At 33.1% G+C, this 19108-nt stretch overlaps 2 protein-coding genes across 3 annotated transcripts; both read right to left on the reverse strand.

Moving 5' to 3' along the window:
- Positions 1-7825: 7825 nt before the first annotated feature.
- LOC107413657 (F-box protein SKIP23) lies at positions 7826-10155 on the reverse strand. The gene has a single exon (XM_016021670.4). It carries the CDS (start codon positions 9388-9390, stop codon positions 8275-8277), a length of 1116 nt encoding a protein of 371 aa, XP_015877156.3. The 5' UTR covers positions 9391-10155; the 3' UTR covers positions 7826-8274.
- Positions 10156-10879: 724 nt separating this feature from the next.
- LOC107413666 (protein IQ-DOMAIN 3) lies at positions 10880-15631 on the reverse strand. Of its 2 annotated transcripts, none has more exons than XM_016021677.4 (6): positions 15299-15631; positions 14621-14713; positions 14200-14529; positions 13449-13676; positions 12959-13078; positions 10880-12135 (listed from the first exon to the last, which is right to left on the reverse strand). In XM_016021677.4, exons 2-6 carry the CDS (start codon positions 14693-14695, stop codon positions 11419-11421), a joined length of 1470 nt encoding a protein of 489 aa, XP_015877163.4. In that variant the 5' UTR covers positions 14696-14713; positions 15299-15631; the 3' UTR covers positions 10880-11418. The 2 variants fall into 2 exon arrangements, with proteins under 2 accessions (XP_015877163.4, XP_048325928.2); XM_048469971.2 differs by lacking the exon at positions 15299-15631 and adding an exon at positions 15047-15219.
- Between the last annotated feature and the right edge of the window lie 3477 nt (positions 15632-19108).

The raw sequence follows: 19108 nt of genomic DNA on the forward strand, positions 1-19108 counted from the left end.
CAAGCTTATAGAAGAGCCAATTTGCAGATTGTAAAAACTTGTCTCTTTGGCAAATTTGAGAAGCGCTAGTCAGACTTATGCACAACGATTACCATACTTTCGAAAAAATAAATAAACTGATTCAAATTGTAGAAGAAAAATTTAATCAATTGAAACAGCCACCTGTATCTTTTATACTGAAGGCTTCCATAGAATTAGAGCTTACTAAATATGCTTAAGTCTGGAAGAATAGATATGGCATGTTTTAATAATATTTACTTTTTTACTTGTTTTGCAAGGTAACGCAGAAGGTAGGATAAAATTATGCAATGTTGCTGGCATCTGGATTGCCCAATATTCCTGTAACTGTTGACCGTATAATTACAATCAACACATTATTAACAAAGTTCTTTACATTATAGATTGTAGAAAGCCTTTTCAGTCATTATCAATTCATAGCTTCTACACAAGGCATGCCCTAAAAACAAGAACACACTGACCAAACAGCAGTTCAACTAATTGCCGGTTTGGGAGTGACATTGAATCGCTTAAACCACTTTTAAAAAGTATAAAAGCGTTTCTTATCATTCTGAGAGATAGGCTAAAGTTCAGTTCGCAAGGGTTATAAATGTCATCAAAACGGGAAAAGTATACTTAACTCCCAATGTCATGTTCAATGAAAAGAAACCTGTTTTCCTTTTACCTGGCCTGATGGGACTGCACTAACTAAATCTACTTGTGACACTTATCAAGCACCCTTACTCCTTTTGATTAGTTCCTAGCAGGACTCTACCGACAGATATAAGAGAATTGGTTCCCAATCCTTATAGGATCTGATGGTTTAGGTGATTGGACTATGTGTTTTTGTTTATATGGCAAAGTTAGGGGGAACATAATTGGTAGTGTTAAATGGTTAGAAAAGAACATAGAGAAATAGGTACTAAACGGACTCCGATACACTTCAAGATACTTTAGTATGTTGATTCCCATATTACAAACTTTAGATTTTCTTCTTTTTCCTTTCATCAAAAATGATATATATGTCCTTTTAAAAATAAAATTTATAAAATAAAAAATAAAAAATAAAAAATAAAATGAAAAAAACACTATGATATACTTGCTGCCCAAATATTGCTAGACTAATGTACTACACAACTGCTGCCCAAGTAAGCAAATAATTAAATAAATCTAGAAATATTTCAGAATTTTATATCAGCATCCTTCATCTTTTGAACAGTCCCTCCCCAGCACAACCTCCTCCAATGGTGACACTCTCCTCTAAGTCTGGTAGATCTAAACCCAAAACGTTCAATGCTGAGATTCCCAAGCTATTCGAACTGAACCTTCACCCGTGAATCAAGCAATTTAGAGTTCACACTGGCTTAACGCAATGAAATACGAGTACTACAACGCTCTCGTGCTGAATCACACCAGGTCACTAGTACCAAATAGTCCCAACTACCATCTCGTGGGTGACAAAAGGTTTCAAGATTAAGAGGAGCTCATATGGCACAGTTAATCGCTACAAAGACAGGTGAGTAGCGAAGGGCCATGGTCGTTTTCCCGGTGGTATTGATTTTGACTTCAATTTCACTCATACATTCAGTCCTGTGACTAAACCATGCACTATCTCGTTTGATCCTATCTCTTGCTGTTTCCCACCATCATTGGGATATCAGTCGTGTAGATGTCAATAACACATTCCTTAACCGGTTCTTACAAGAGGATGTTTACATGGCGCAACCAGAAGGATGAGTCTAAACCCAGTTACGTTTGCAAGTTGCATAGATCAATTTATGGATTGAAACAGACGCTGAGTGCCAGGTATGACCAACTGAAACACACTGACTGCACTTGGGGTTTCATCAAGTCACCATGGATTCTTCACTGTTTACCATGTCTACCCGTTCTCACGTCTTCCTTTCGGTCTTGGTCCATATGGATGACATTTTGATAACAGGTTATAAGAAAAAAGAGATTGATCGGTTTATCTCAAAACTCAACTCTCCTTTTTGCTTTTAAGGACCTTGGCTCTGTTTCCAACTTTCTAGGCATTGAAGTGCATAGAAACAACAACGACGATGTTCATCTCTCCCAGTCCAAGTACATCTTGGATCTCTTAAATCGTGTTAAAATGGTTAGATACAAACAGAGTCCCACTCCAACCGATACAAGTACTCAACAACAATTTGGACAAACAATAATTGGACGTCCTTTTGGTAATGTATTCTTGTACCGCATCACCATAAGAGCTTTACAATACCTAACAATATTTACAAGGCCAGAACTTGCATACATCGTAAACAAACTCAGCCAATTTATGGATGCTCCAACCTACACTCATTGGTCTGCCTGTAAAAATATTCTAAGCCACTTACATGGAACTAGTCATCATGGTCCTTTCGTACGCCATCGCCACGGACACTGCGTGGATATGCTGAGATTGATGACCACCACCAACGTTCTACTGTATACTGTATCTTCTTGGCAATAATCTTGTCTCGTGGTCATCAGAAAAACAAAATACTGTGGCAAGGTCAAGCACAGATTCGGTCTTCGATGATAGGACAAAGCATATAGAGGTTGATAGGCACTTTGTGAGGGATTGCCTCTTGAAGAATAAGTTGGAAGTTTGTTGTGTACCCACTGAAGATCAAATAGCTGACATCTTTACCAAGGTGTTACCTGATGTGCGTTTTGCTCAATTAAGATCCAAACTTAATTTGGGACGATCCCCACTAAGTTCGAGAGGGAGATGTTAGGATATTAGGATAGTAGGGTTGTTTCCTAATAGCAAGGGCTATCTGCAGCTCTATAACTGTATAAATACATGACCACCAAAGATATGAAAGATAAACTTCCAAAAATAATATACTCCCTATATGTCATTTTTGCTGTAGTTTACACCCTTTATGAATGAATATAAATTATTAATGTATAATTTTTATATAAATAAATTAAGATAGATATTGGTGCCTTCAGAACTGAATTAGTTACATAATAATTGACACATTGAGGAAAAGTAATAAAGAAAGGAGGTATTAGAGTTTTCTAACATAATTATTTGATGCTATGTATTATTATTTTTACTGTTTTATACTAGTCAGGAAGCAGATCCGGTACAACAGTATAGAGTTGTATGTAGAAGTGGCAAAGCAAAAGCAAATGAGCAAATGGGAAATGGGAAGAAGATCGCAACCATTGCTGTCACCATTGAAATTGATATTCATAAACTTGATGGTTTTGATGGTAACTAGCTTTGCAAAAAACGACCGTAACTAATTCAGTTTTGATAAATATTGGTTTTAATAATACTAGCAGTACAAATGGTAGGTTTGGTATGAATATGGTCCAATCAAACGTGCAATTTTCTTACGTTAAGGTTGGAAGAACAAATGGTTCAGAATTGATGGATTTTGTCACTGATGGGTACAAGATGAATTTTTGGTGAGGAACGGAAAAAAGCAATAGTTCCTCCTATTCTGAAATCCACAATGAACTTGTTCAAGGGTTTGAGCTTGGCAAAGTTATGCTCCGGAATATCTGTATACTGTAGGCACTTGCTATGTGCTGAATGATTCCAATGCTGTTCAATGTATATCTTTTGGTGATTTGTGGGAACTAAGTGGCTCATGTGGTAAGCACAGATAATTTTACAAAGTAATAGATGAGATTTTAGTTTGATTTTACGGTGTGAGGTGAGCTCACATTTTATTTTTTTGGTTTCGCTAATTGTATGTTATGGACTATTTTTAGTCGAATGCAAGTATCTCTCTACGAACTTGAGTTGTATTTTGTAGTTTACTCATCTTATTGTATGTTGTTTGTTTGTGTTATTGATTATGTGGGATATTCTTCGTTAAGGCTCCAGTATAGGTAAATCCTCAAACTTCATTTATATGCAGAAAATTTGTAGAACAGAGTGATTGATTGTTTGGGGGAAAAAAAAAAAAAAAAAAAAAAAAAGGAAATGTATAACATGTCTGGGAAATCATCCTGGAATAGGATATATGTTAGGAAAATTGCTTAATTCACGATCAAACGAATTACTTATTATGAGATATCTCTCTTAGGAGAATTCAGGTATATGAGTGGAGAAGGAACTAACAAGAGATGAAAAGTGACAGAGAAGAGGCAGTTTAGTGATAGTGTAACACAAGTGGCCAAAGAGTAACCTGTTGTTTACACAAAGATTTCAAATTGTTTGGACTTACTGAACAGGTATATTAAGTTGTTCCCCTGAATTGTTATAGCTTTTTTATTTAACATGTACAAATATATGTTTTATGAACTACAGTTGATGGTTTTATAGTTTATACTAAACAAAATCCACTTTTTTGGTAAATGTTACAGTAATGTTGTGGACAATAGCAAAAATCATATTGTGGACTCTGTGTGTGATTGCCTTTTTTATATAACAATGGCAGAAGCGACATCTAACAATGTATGACAATATTGAAGAATTCTTAGAAACTAACAATAGTCTCAGGCTTATAAGGTACAACTCAGAAATTAGAAAGATGACCAATGGTTTCAAGGACAAATTAGGTGGAAGCTATGGTTTCTGTATATAAAGGTAAGGTTCTTAGTGGAGATCTTGTAGCAGTGAAAATGTTGGTTAAATCTAGGACCAATGCGAAAGACTTCATGAATGAAGTTGCCAGAAAAGCTACAAATAAAAAAAAAATTAAGTTAAAAAATTTAAATAAAAAAATTGTAAAAAAAAAAGTTCCTTGAGTCTCGAAGAACAAAAATACATGTTTGTCGACACAATTTTCTCGAGGTAAATTTGAAAGGAAGACCATGCAATAGTTAATAATTAGACATCACATCCCTGACATACAAGATACAAATGAAATGGTCATAAGATGTTGTTAACACAGTGCAGTATAGGATTTCTTTTGTTCTCAAGAATCAGATAAGCTTATAAGTAACAGAGAAAAAGAAGAAAAATACAAAAGAAGCAAATAACCACAGAAGTATAAACTGTTTGCTGTGAACCAACATCATCCCCAAACCCAAAACTAAAGGAAATTAAATTTAAAAAAAAAAGGTTATAAACGAGAAAATAGTAAAGTAAATAAATATTATTGCTTGCAATATTTATCTAATATGGTAAAATGGGTTTTAATCTTTGGATATAAAAATCACAAATGATTCTCTCATCTTCATAGCTTCAAAGATTGAGACCTTAAAATATATTAGTAAATATACTGATTTAATAAAAAACTAGAACTTTGGAGAATGACAAAGTGAACTACACATAAACTTATATAAATTTCAAATTTATAAGGACTCATGAAAACCTTTAAACATTTTTAAATTTTAATACTTAAAAGTAGTTTAAAAACTGATAAAAAAGATTCCAATATGAAGGTTCAATTGGTTTTCCATCAAGATCTAAGAATTCCTAATAATCATCGTGTTCCGTATCATATGGATGGCTGATGCTGATAGTCAACCCACTTTTTCTGAGTCATTTACTTATCGTGCACGGCATTATTATTATCATATTATTGATACATATGGATAACATACCAGATGAACAAGATAGAGTAGTTTGTGGAGTGAGTGTAACAGAGCAAAATGGGAAACAAAGATACCATTCGTGATCAAGTTCATAGCCCTGCTGGTTTTGATTGTTTTATCCCCTTACCAAGAAAAACATCAGGGCCTTTTTTTCTTATCTAGGACCTTTTTTTCTATACAAAATTTAGTTATGCTTTGACAATCTTGGACAAAACTCTGCATAAGAAATATTTTGAGGGATTACATATTTAATTATATATATATATATATATATATATATATATGAGTTAAACTCACATGCATTTTGAAGTCACTTCATTTGAAGCAATTCAAAAACTGATAAAAGAAATCTTGATGGTAAAATCATCATGTCAACCTAGTGTGAATTTAGCTATATATATATATATATATATAGATGAGACTTCAGATTATACTATCTGTTTTGTTTTGCTCCTCTAATTAGGCTCTTGAATAGTATAGGTTCTTGGGCTAGGATTCTCTTTTATATTGAAGCTGAGTACATAACCCTCTCAACATCCTACCTATCTACATTATTTAAGTAATTATCCTTGTAAACAGTGAAATATAATGAATTCTTTATGTGCAACGTGTTTTACAGTTCTCTTTTTTCAATTTTTTTTTTTTCTTGTAGCATTTTTTTCATTTATCTATTTGATTAATTTTTTGGTTTTTGCATTGTAGGATTCGTAGAACTCTACGGCCAGTTCGTTCTCGTTGGGCGTAAATCCTCAACTCTTGATTTCCTTTGTCCAGAACTTAGTGTCAAATATCCCATCAGCAAAGAATATGAAATTAAATTTAAACAGTACTCTGAACAAAAAGTAATTGATTCTTGGAAAAACTTGGTATGGTAAATTTAGTTAATTATATACACATTTGCACATAGTTAAACAGCGAAAAATCCAGGAAATCATGGAGGCCCATGTTCCTATCTTTGGAAATCATGCGACATGCAAATTTTGCATTTTGATATTAAGCCACATAACATTGTTCTGGATGAGGATTTTATTCTAAAAATTTCTGATTTTGGACTTGCAAAATTATGCCCGTTAGACGATAGCATCGTGTCGTTAACTGCAGCGAGGGGAACCACAGGATACATAGCTCCAAGTTGTTTTATAAAAATATTGGAAGAGTTTCATATAAAGCTGATGTTTACAGTTTTGAAATGTTGTTAATGGAAATGGCAAGTAGAAGAAAGAATTTGAGCGGAGTTGCAGTGCATACAAGTGAAGTTTACTTTCTTTCGTGGGTATAGAACCAATTGGATGAAGGAAATGACTTAGAAATATTGGAAGATGCAACAGATAACGAATCAAAAATAAGAAAGAAGATGATAATAGTAGCATTATGGTGTATACAAACGAATCCAAATGATCGACCTCCAATGAACAAAGTCAGAAAAATGCTTAAGGAGAAGTTGAAGGCCTAGAAATGCCTCAAAGGCCTTTTCTATGTTCATCAAAGAAGTTCGCAGAGGATGCTCAAGAGAAATCAAGCTCAATATACTCATCAATACCAGATGATGACACTCAAGAGATCAATCTAACTTCAAATGCAAATTAATTAAATATGTAAAGTATGATAATAGTGAGTGTGTGGATGTACATATATGCAAAGCTTAAGCTCCCCAAGAAAGATCAGTTGGTGTAATAATTGGTCTTATTTTCATATGTGCTATTTAACTTTTCAATTTGTAGTCAATTATACTATCTTTAAAATCATTAATTTACAGTACCAACTATTCCATTTTTCCATGTTAGCATGTCCTCTGCTGTTGCACTTGTTCCTCGTCATGTAAAACAAGTCAACAAAATATGATTTCTCATTTTTTCCCCCATATAGAAGTTTTCCATATAAGTAGAGAACAGAGGAACCCAAAAATGTTTATGTATCGACCCCCTATCCAAATGGTAATGTATTTTATGTTTTAAAACCAAACAGTTAATAATATTCGATCATCAGTTTGTAATGAAAATATCAGAGATCTCAGTAAGAAAATCACCAGTATATCATGTAAAGGAGAACTCTTCTATTTCATCATGAAACCAGCCTTAGATAGCAAAGAATGGTGAAGATTACGAAAACCACACTACGATCTGGGCTGACTATTATAAACATTACGTTTCTATCAGCTTAATCTTTTGGAATAGATTGCAACTTAAGAATTACCATCTTGCACATAAGACACTGCGAAATCCTCAGCAAATGCTAAAGCAAAAGGTCTTCAGTGTTGAAGAACAATATCATTTTTGTGCAAATGAATTTCTTTCTTTGACAAGTTACAAGGCAAATCTAAAAGGAAGGCCAACTATAATAGTTATAATTAGATATTCTGACATACAAGATACAAATGAAACAGTCATAAGAAGCTGTTAACACAATGCACTGTGCTTCTTTGGCAGCCACAAGAACTAAGATAAGCTTGCACTGTATTTCTTTGGAAGCCACAAGAACTAAGATAAGCTTAGTAACTGAACTATGAACAAAGTATTATCAACTGCTTACTTTGAACTAACATCAGCCCCAAACCCAATCCGAAACAATATAAAATAATATCATCAAGCTATTGAAATGCCAAACAACATAAAATGGTTGAAATGCAGCTCATGAAACATGTTACTCCACGTTATGTTTAAGGCTAACAAAGGCGCATCAATACTAATGCATTAGAAACAGAATCCAATCTAACAGATTTCAGGGGTCGAAAATTCAAAGATAATATTCTTCCTTTCAACTTGGTCTTCACGAAAGCCAGGCTGGTTTAGGCAAGAAAATTTTGATATCAACAGATTTCAAGGGCTGAACAACATTGTACTCGAAGTCAAAGAAGCCAACAGGCCACCTTGGGAAATCATTTTGAACATCACGGAAGTAATGATCACCGAAATAAACGCAGTTCCTCCTCAATCCACCAAAATCTTTAGCTGAAACAGAGCAGCAACAACCAGATCCCATCAACAATATTACCTGATCCCCCAAGCTATTCACAGGAATCCATTCGCCTCTCTTTTCATCAAGCTTGTAAACTTTCAAACAAGGTTCTCCACCACCAGAAGAGTCTTCAACCTTATCAATCAGAAATAGATCCCCAAGTGAATTCACCAAGTACTTATGGAAACCCAAATATGGATGAGAAGCAACTTGAGTAACCTCCAAAGACAAAGGATCAACAGCTATAGTCAGTCCCGTGTAATCCACAGCATATATTGTTCCATTGTGAAGAGCAATATGCACATAATTAGATTGTCCGCTCCCATCATCAACTTGTGTCCATTTCTCATCACCCATTTTCCAAAATCTCAATTTCCCAAAATGAATAAACATGACCCAAAACCCATCTTCATTGTTACAACGACCCACAACAACATTTTTAAAAAAGTCAAGATTAAATAGAAGATAGTACGATTTACCAACTTCTCTCACCTTATAATCCAATAAGTTGATCACCTTCTTGGATAGCCCACCAATCATACTGAACTTATCCCAATTTGGTATGATTTTGCATAGGGAAAAAGGGGCCGTGGCACGAACTTTCCCAAAGTCTCTCTCTTCAATATTGACAAGCCAGTTGTTGTTGTTGTTGTTGTTGGTGAAAAAGCTTGAAATCTTTTTCAAAGGTTGTATACAATAGACAGTTCTCTCTCTAACTAGAAAGTGACCGCTAATGGCCCAATTGTTGGAAGCGATTGAAAATGAAAGGTTGTGGGGGTTTTTTGATGGAAGAGGGATTGAAGCACGCCAAGCGGTACAAACAGCGCGTAGATGGAGGATGTCCGTACGACTCTCCAGACGCATCGCAATCTCTTCAAGGATTTCTGGTGGGAGGGATGGCCACATTGATGATGGAGTTGAAACCATCTCTGTTATGGTCTTTGCGGAGAAGGAGATGAAGAAGAAAGAATATGGTTACGCCGATGTTCTACAGTTATGGTGGTTTTGGGTTCTCTGAATATGGTTACGCCGATGTGCTACAGTTATGGTGGTTTTGGGTTCTCTTTCTTAAAAGAGGATAAAGAATGAAATGGGTCTCTGTTAAGGTGTCAAAGACATGGATCATTGTTTATATTAAACTATAAAATATAAAAAAACTTGTTCTTTTTGCAATCTGTCCCAGCACACGGTTTTTCTTACACTGCTTTGTTTATATTAAACTCTTTTCTTGAAATATTAAAATAAATACGTTTCAATTAATACCACTCTTATCTTGATATATCATAAACCAGTTCCATTACCAAATTCGTCGACTGAATTAATTTTAATGAAATCACAGCCAATCCAACCCAAACTTCTCGACCCAACTGAATTTTAACGAAATGCGATCCAATCCACCAAACATTTTTTCCGATTCAACTGAATTTTAACTAAATCTAATCGCATCCAATCATTTGGGTTGGTCAGATAACCATAACCGAAAATAATTTTCAAGTATCATTTGTCAGTAACAGAAAATAATACTTAAATTATAAAAATGTTATACCTGTTGAAAGCCCAAAGATGAAACCCATCAACTGAGCCTTCAAGACTTTTTTCTTTCTTTTGATAAATTGAGCCATCAGAACTTGTTGGAGAAGGTTGCTCTTATATGTAAGAGAAGAGAAACAAACTTTGTTTTTTGCTTATCTATGTCGGACAAATGCAGATTTTACTTTTGTGCTCTCTCTTTCTCTGTGTGTGTGTGTGTGTTATAATTTCTCATTTTACTTTTAATTTTTTATGAAATATTTGTTTATTTTTGTTCCAATATTTTCTGGGGTTTAGATGTGGTTTTGAGTTTTGATGAGGTTACGACTCATTGAAGTATGATTTTTAGTTTTGGTATTCAAAAAAAAAAACAAAACTCGCTTTGGCTATGAACGCAATGATTTTTTAAGCTTTAAATGACATACCTATTACTACATTATACATTGAAGTAGAACCCCCAGAGAAAGTAAACAGAAGATTCAGCGTTTGATTTGGATTCAATTCTAGTTGATTGGATATTCGAAAAAGAAAAATGCCTAGTTGATTGGAAATATTAGGAATTTAAGAGTCATTAATACTATTTTTTTTCATTTTTCTGATAAGAGAATTTAACACTGTTAAAAAGGGAATTATGTACAAACTATGAAAATTTTGCTTCAAAAAAAAAAAAAAAAAAAAAGATTATTTGGTGGAGGCATGTTCAGTAATGTTTTGTAGAGCCGTTTTACATTTTTGCAAATATATATATATAGAGAGAGAGAGAGAGATTCTACATATGAATGCTAGAAACTATATAATCAAATGCTAAAGCAAAAGTCATTGCCAAACCAAAAAAAAAAAAAAAATGCTAAAACAAAAGGTCTTCGGCCTTGAAAGAACAATATCATTTTTGTCCAAATGAATTTCTTGCTAGGAAGTTACAGGGCAAATCTGTAAGGATGGCCAAATACTTAGATAATTAGATATTCCTGACATATAAGATACAAATGAAAAGTGTCATAAAATGTTGTTAACATAGTGCCCTGGATTTCTTTGGCATCCTCAAGAACCCAGTTAAGCTTAGCAACAGGGAAAAATAAAAGGAAAAAAAAAAAAAATACAAGAGAAGCAATCACCACAGAACTACGACCAATGTAAATTATCAACTGCGTGCTTTTACTTTGAACTAACATCACCCCCAAACCCAATCCTCCAACAAATAGCTATAAACGAGAAGAAGAAGACAAAGATGTAGACGTTAACACCGACCACTGCAAGTACAATTGAAAATGACAAACCATTTTTATTCTCCCTTTTTCCCATCACACCTTGAACTTGAACAAGAGGTGTAGCTTAGGAAGATGGCAATGTAAACAAATCCCATCTTTTATTCAATCTTCTCCCTGAATATCTATCTAAGTTATTCCTTCTTTCTTTTCCCATGCACTACCTGCTTCCTCCTCCACTGGCAACTTTCGCCTCTGTAAGCGCTGCAGCATCCTTAATAGTGCTAATATCAACCTTAGGAGGACCAGAATGTCTCCTCGATCCAACTGGGGTACCAGGGAATGTCAGCCGTTTCTTTGCAGAACTCACAGATCCCTTCTCTGGTGTCCCATTCTTCTCCACGCTTAGTGGGCTTGGCAACCGAGACTTAGCCTTTGCCGAATGTGTAGGTGCCATGTAACTTGGAACAGCAGGTGAGCTTGCAAGGCTCTCGTCGTCTCTTACTGAAGACCCTGCAATGCTATGCCTCCGGTAACGCTCAGATTGGACACTGAACACACTCCTCGAGTCCTCATCTCCACCCCAGCCATTTGCCTTTGGGGTTTTACCAGTCAATGACGATGATGTTGGTGTCTTGGAAATAGGTGTTGAAGGGGAATGGCGACTAGCAAGACGGTTTGATTTCTTAGGAACAGGTGATGCCTTACTACCGTGGTCACTGTCATCACGACTGTAGTAAGCCTTGGTAATTTCTCCAAGAGACATGACATGGCTTGCTGCGCTCTTTATGGAAGCGCGGTCATTGTTATCTACTGTGCTTTTGCTCTCCCATGGCCGAGCTGCCATCCATCGTTCTAACCAACTCCAACCCCAATGGGGATTGTTGGGATCCATGAATGTAGGATTTGCAGATTTTGATGAGTTCTTCCCTATTTGCTGTAAGAAATTATCATCCACGTAAAATCCAAATCAAGACCTTAAAATTAGTCTAATAACAGGCCATCAATTCAGAACTTCAGACTATGCACATTATTCAATAAATGATAAATAAAAAAGAAAAACCTTCTCACTAATAGAAGAGGTCGAAGAATTAGACCATAATATTTGCATCTTAAAGAAAATGGCCATAATTTCATATATAAATAGTCCCCTTAACATTCTAATTCGTGAGGCAAAAGTAATGATAAACCAGCAAATAGAAGTTGAAAAAATTAACACTCCTCAGATTATGACCAAAACTTTTACTAAAACAAAGGAATGATATTTCCAGGTATTTAACTGGAGTAGAAAGCGAAGTCATCCAACAGAGCATTTTCCTTAGGTCTCTAAACATGAAAAAGACAATTTTGCACATTTATCTTCTCAAAATTCAAAGTGGATATGTTCTATTTCTGCACATGGTGTTTCCTCATAGACGAGATTTTCAAACCATATGTTGCAAAATGGAGTATGTTCCAGCAACTGGTAGATACACTTCTGCCTAAAGATCATTATATTTCTCTTAAAACATTTTAAGTCCTTCAAACATAACTTTAACAACAAAGTACAGAACAAAAACAGGCGGTAGATGGGAAAGAATAATGTTATAAAATATTGCCTATAACATGTTACTAAACTTTCTTTTTCTTTCTTTGGTCCAACTCATACATCAATGGTGGTCTCATTCCTCGATGCATTTTAAACGGTCACAATAAAATTTTCAATTGCCAAAGTATGCTAAGTCATTGAATTATAGCTGTAAAAATGAAGAATCTAGTACCTGATGAGAAAATGCATAAGCCAGAGCCCTTTCTCTTCTCATAGCAGCCTCTTGTTTGTTCATTACTTTTGCTTCAACTTGTTCCTTTGATTGAGTGCTATCATCCCAGTCTTCTCCCATCTGCAGCAAAAGTGCATAATATTTCAACCATATGAAGAGCAATACAAAATATATATATATATATATATTAAGTACAAAAAAATAATCATTCTTACTTTTAAGTTAGTAGAATTTTAATGAATTTCTGTTTAAAGCACAAGTTTCAGGAATAACAAATTCCAAAATCTTTAGAAAAATAGGCATTAGAAAAATGTCATATTCAACAGCGAAACAAAGTGTTCATGGCTTGTGGAATTAACCACAAGGGAAGCAAACCCAAGGGAGAAGGAAAAATAGAAGCAAGTAAACCAGAATTGGCAACTTTTACAAAACAGCAGAAACAAACATCCTATACTAACAAAAACAAACATCTTGTATTAGAGAGACTTACAGAAGCTCTCATCTTCTCAAACTCTTTTTCTCTTTTCTGTTGAAGCTGCCTCTGAAGCGCCTGATTCTCCTCAGACATTCTAATTCTCCTCGCACGAATCTGAGACTGCACACGGGCAAGAGTCTGCATGCATCTTAATGTGGTTGTAGCTTGCCTTTTAACAGACTGGCCCTGTATCAGTGTCTTCAACCTAACCAACCCTCTCAAAGCCCGTAGAGCTCTCCTTGCCTGAAAATCACAAACAACAAATATTCATTTATTGCATACAGCTCATTTCTCGATAATGGGGTTATTTGACAATAATGCTGCAAGATAATGATTTACTGCTTTCCTCAATTAAAGCCGAAATGCCTTTCTACCTGCTATCAACACTAAATAACATTATGGAACTCAGTCTCAAAAGTAATCATTAAAGTTGACACATATAAGTTCAAACCTACTTTAAAATGGGAATATCAATTAGGAAAAAAAAAATTACTTATAAATGCAAAAATTGAATTTTGTTTAGTTGTAACAGCACCTAGGAACCTATAAGATGATGAAATCATATAACAAAAATAATGGTCCACTTGTGCTAAATTTAGCATACCAAACGAGATCATGTCTGAAATTTTCAAGAGACTACAAACTCACATATCTTAACTTTTTCAACATATTACTTTCAGATTGTACCATAAATTAAGTATCTTATAACTAAATAAATACATGTATGCAACCGAAGCAAATATGATTCAAGGGACAATAAGCATACCAAGTAACCACGGAAAGCCGTCTGAATTGTGATAGCTGCTATCTCCTCCTTTGTTTTCCCACCATAATAAGGCACCGTAGTTAGACGAACAACCTCAGCGGCAGCCTGAGCAGCGGCTACAGCCGCCTCAGCAGCCACGGCGGTGGCAAGTGCCACAGAGTAAGCATGCTTGCTCTGATCATTCTGGGGCTCGGTTAGTTTTTCATCTTCTACAGGAGGGGGAGTGGTGGGAGCAGCCAATGCAGTTTCTTCGGTAGGAGAAACCACATCATCATCCACAGTATCATTCTTTTGCTTCCCAAACCATTTTTTCTTTGACTTCCGGTTTTTCTGATATAAATAACACTTTTGAATAAGAAATTTGGACATTCATAACAGGTAAATAATGAAACAACAGATAAAAAAAGAAACTAATGCAAACCTGATCGCGCTTCTCCTTGGAATCGGGACTGAGAGCTTTTCTAACTGCAGAAAACCAACCCCCTTTCTTCCCCATTTCCTATAGATTCATATTCTGAGAACAGAATAAAAAAAAAAGTAAAAAAAAAAAAATTTGAAATATCAGACTCAAATAAGAAAAAATTAACAGAATTAACCAGATGTCATAAAGAAATGTAAATTGCAAAAGCTGTGATTAACTCAATTGTACCAAAAAAAAAACAAAACAAAACAAAACAAAAATGGCAAAATATTACAACCTCTCAAAAACAAGAAAAGAAACAAAACAAAAAGTCAAAAACTCTGAGAGAAAATTTGAATTTGGATCATTGATCTACAATAAACACAATAAATAAACATAATTTAATAACTTATTCATTTGAAAAGGAAAGAGGAAAAAGAAAAATACTATGAAACCGCTTCTCCAGCAAAAAATATAAAATAAAAAAAGACGGTAACTTTCCACCCTTTCACTAGTCAAACCAATAAATGGTGAAAATCCCAGATGAAAAAATTACAAGATCTTCACAAAAACCATAGAAAACTCCAAGGCAAGCGCAATTTTACATGAAACACCCAAAAAGGAAACCCCATAGAGAACCCATAGAGAAGAAGGACCAAACACAATGAACCAAAAACAAAAGGAAACATTCCAAAATACCTCCATACAGAATTCCCAGATCCCTGTTGAGCTTAGAAAACTCTCTCTCCTCGAGGAGAAACCCCAAAAAAATAAATAATAGTAATAATAGTAAATATGACAAAAGAAGTTGATGGGCACGAGGCCTCTGTGAACAAAAGGGTGGAAGAGAAAATGAATGAGGTAGAGAAAGTGAAGGGGACCAGATCTTGGTGAAGAAATCTTCCAAGGACTGCAATACAAACGGAACAAATTTACAGCATGGATTGGAATTTTTTATTTTTATTTTTTGAGAAACAAAAAAATGGGTCCGTTAAATGTGGGAATATGAGATTTTCTATTTTTTGCAAATTGGAAACGTTAACAAAAATTAAAAAAACACAAAAAACTGCTGCAGAAAACAACCTTTGCTGTCTCTGTCTTCCCGTTTTCACTTGTCCAAGCAGTTAATTTAATGGATCATGTTCTGCTGTTACCCCACATAGCAGGAATGTTTTTCATACACCCACTCATATTTTGCCACGTACATGGAAGAAGTTTACCCCAAAAAACCTCATCCGTACAAATTGATGTAACGAGTAACGACTTTACCTTTTGGTAACCGCTTTGCTCGTTGAGACTAACGGATTAGTGTTTTGGGGGGGTGGGGGGTGGAACGTACAGTATTTAAAATCATCCACCAACAGTTATTAAAATAAAAATAAAAATTAAATAAAAAAACCCTCTTTTAAAAAAAATGCATGTTTTAGAATTTAATGTATATAAAATAAATTTACTGATTAAAAGTTTATTTTTTTAAAATAAAATAAATATATTTTTATAGAATGAATTAATGGTTTTATCAATAGGTTTTAAGTTACTTTTTCGATATTATAAACATTCTTGACTTTTTAAGTGTAAATTATGTCCATACTCTGTGTGTATATACAATTTTTTTTTTGTTTTTTGTGGGGTGGAAGTCTTTTATTAAATGAGCATTGTTTGTGCATTTACACAAAAAATAAAATATAACAATACACAATTTTTTTTTTTAATTTTGTAACATCAATGATGAAGAAAAAAAATAGTTCTAGTAATTGAACATCTTTATCTATACTATAAGAACACGAAAATAATAAAGATTTGAGGATATTTATAATTTTCAAAAAAAAAAATTGTAACACCAATTTTTTTAATTTATTTTGAATACTATTCTTTGTTTAATATCGTATCTACTGTATTTAAAAATAAAAATTTCTTAACTGCTTGAACTAAATGATGTTAATTGGTCAAATAATTTATCCATCTAAACTAATTAACTAATAATAATATTTATATATATATATATATATATATATATTTTTATGTAATTATCTTAATATAAAAACGTGTTGAGTAATTCAAACTTAGATCGTGGTTCATGCTCCTATAAATTGTTCTCATGTTGCCATTTGAATTTTCCATTATTAATAACAACATATAAAAAGGTATTTGTCAAAAACAAGTGAAATATGAATTACTTAATCTTTATTATTACATAAAGATAAATAAAATAAAATAAATGAAGTCAAATTTATATATGATAGTTAATTTGCTATAATAGACAATACCACATAGTATCATTGTTCCGTTTCTTCTATTACTTAAAAGTAAAACCCCAAATGAGTACCTAAAGCCTTGCTTAAATAACAATTAAATAAAATATATATTTTTTTAATTCATATCCTTGAAAGCTGACTTTATTAAATACATTTTTTCTAGGAATTAATTTTATATATTTTATTTTTATTATTTATTTATTTTTCAGATTTCCGACCCACAGGAACAAGATCGTCTACATGAAGAAGAGGATTCTGTAATCTGTATCAATAAAATGTTTACAAAAAGGCTACGTTAATTCCACGCGCTTCATACGTCACGCTTTGGCCGAAGAAGTTTGGTCCACGCTCCAAGAACAGAGTGTGTGGATACGATCAATGCAACAGCTAATATCTTTAAAGTGCCACGTCAGAGGATATAAAAAGCAAAGGGGGTGTCTCAGGTGGTGGTATTAATGGCATCACGTGCTTTTACCTTATTTCCTCGTGAAGATAAAATGATGTTCTATCAGAAAAATAATATTACTCTGCGGCAAGTCTCACAGTTCATTCTCATTCAACATCTTTTATCAGCTCCTAACATTTAAAAAAAAAAAAAAAAAAAAGATTCTTGGTTTCAAATTCTAACTTATCAAGAAAAAGATATAAAATTAAAGTTTTTTTTTCTTTTATTTGGAAATTAAGATAAAATGAAGTTATAGCTCCTATTTAACCTTTGATATTTTTCTCCCATGTGATTAAAAAACATGTATCCTCTTCTTATCATGAAATGTTTAGATTTCTAATTTGATTTTCACACAAAAAAAAAAAACAAATTGTAACTATATTTTTGTTTTTTTTAACTCCTCCATATGAAACTATAACTTAAGACAAATTATTTAATGATTAATATAATTTATATTTAGTGTTATTTGACATAAGTTCAATTAGATTCTAGATTCTTTTTTGGTTTTTGATATATCATCTATCACTTTTGAAGTGGCTTTGAAAGATTTTCATTTACTTCCTCTCTTTTCAATTTTACACCTATTGAATATTCTATGACCAATTTTTGTCATCCACACCTTGTGTAGAAGCATAACTGTTATTTTCAGAATTATAAAGGTCTCGTTAAACAAAGATAAATCTTAAAGGAAATTATTCTATTATTTTAAAAAAAAATTTAGAAAAATTCTAATTATTCTACCCAATTAATTTTACATACTTTTATTTATATAAATTTACCCAAACACCCTTATCAATTAAATAATTTTAACCATTCAGATCTCCTCCTCCGTACAGGCAAAAAGGAGGAATAGTATTTTCATTGTGATCTTCTACTATGAATATGGTCTGATGTAACTTTCTGTGTGAAAAAAACTACTGGGTGCTTGCAATTTTTTTCTCTTTTTTCTTTTCTTTTTTTCCTTTTTTTTGGGGTAAATTGTAGAATAAAATTCGAAAAGAAAAAAATTATAAATTAAAAGATATTTTAATAGATCAAATTGAGGTGGATCCGTAAAAAGTCCTTTTGGAATTGCTAAAAAAACTTTTCAAATGTTTACTGCAACATGTTTTTTTTATTATTATTACTAAAGAGGTGAGAATTCAAGATAATTATCAACAAAAAAAAAAAAAAAACAAAAACAAAACAAAACAAAACAAAAAACAAAAAAAGCAAAAAACAAAAAAAAAAAAAACAAAAACAAAAACAAAGCAAAAAGTTTTGTTAGTGGAGTGTCTGAAGGAAAAAATTTATTTCCCGCTTGTGTACATGAATTTTGAAGATGAAATCCTGACACAACCCTACAATTTAACAAGTTTTAATCGGTCATAGTAAACATAAAATAAAATATGATTTATTTTTAATCGGTATAAGGTTTTTTAATTATGTGTCAATAGGTCACTTCAATTTTTCTCAAACTCAAAATGGAACTTTATTGTCTTGGACGTGTTTAATGTTCAACAATGTAATAAATTTTACTAGTTGATATAAAACATTCAAGACTCTATATCTCTCACTTCCTTTTATTTGAAAATTACAAAATAATTTCCTAAACTTTCACTCATATTCTAATTTGCTCTCTAAATTTTTTAAGCAATTTTCCCTAAAAATTATAGTATAATATTAAATTGTCTGCTGTCTAAAAATTTTTGTTAGATAAAATTGGCGAATTACTATTCAAGTTACTCTTTTATATCAATGATTCATGTCCAAATTATAATTTATTTTTAATAAAAATTGATAAGAGTCGATAAATAACATTGCTAACAA

The sequence above is a fragment of the Ziziphus jujuba genome, chromosome 8 (assembly GCF_031755915.1).
Source record: "Ziziphus jujuba cultivar Dongzao chromosome 8, ASM3175591v1".
NCBI lineage: Eukaryota > Viridiplantae > Streptophyta > Magnoliopsida > Rosales > Rhamnaceae > Ziziphus > Ziziphus jujuba.

Coding starts and splice junctions, on each gene's coding strand:
- LOC107413657 (XM_016021670.4), bottom strand. CDS start 9,390: ATGGTTTCAACTCCATCATCAATGTGGCCATCCCTCCCACCAGAAATC.
- LOC107413666 (XM_016021677.4), bottom strand. CDS start 14,695: ATGGGGAAGAAAGGGGGTTGGTTTTCTGCAGTTAGAAAAGCTCTCAGT. Junction 14,530..14,620: donor CCAAGGAGAAGCGCGATCAG/GTTTGCATTAGT, acceptor TATTTATATCAG/AAAAACCGGAAGTCAAAGAA. Junction 12,136..12,958: donor CTTATGCATTTTCTCATCAG/GTACTAGATTCT, acceptor AATTTCTTACAG/CAAATAGGGAAGAACTCATC.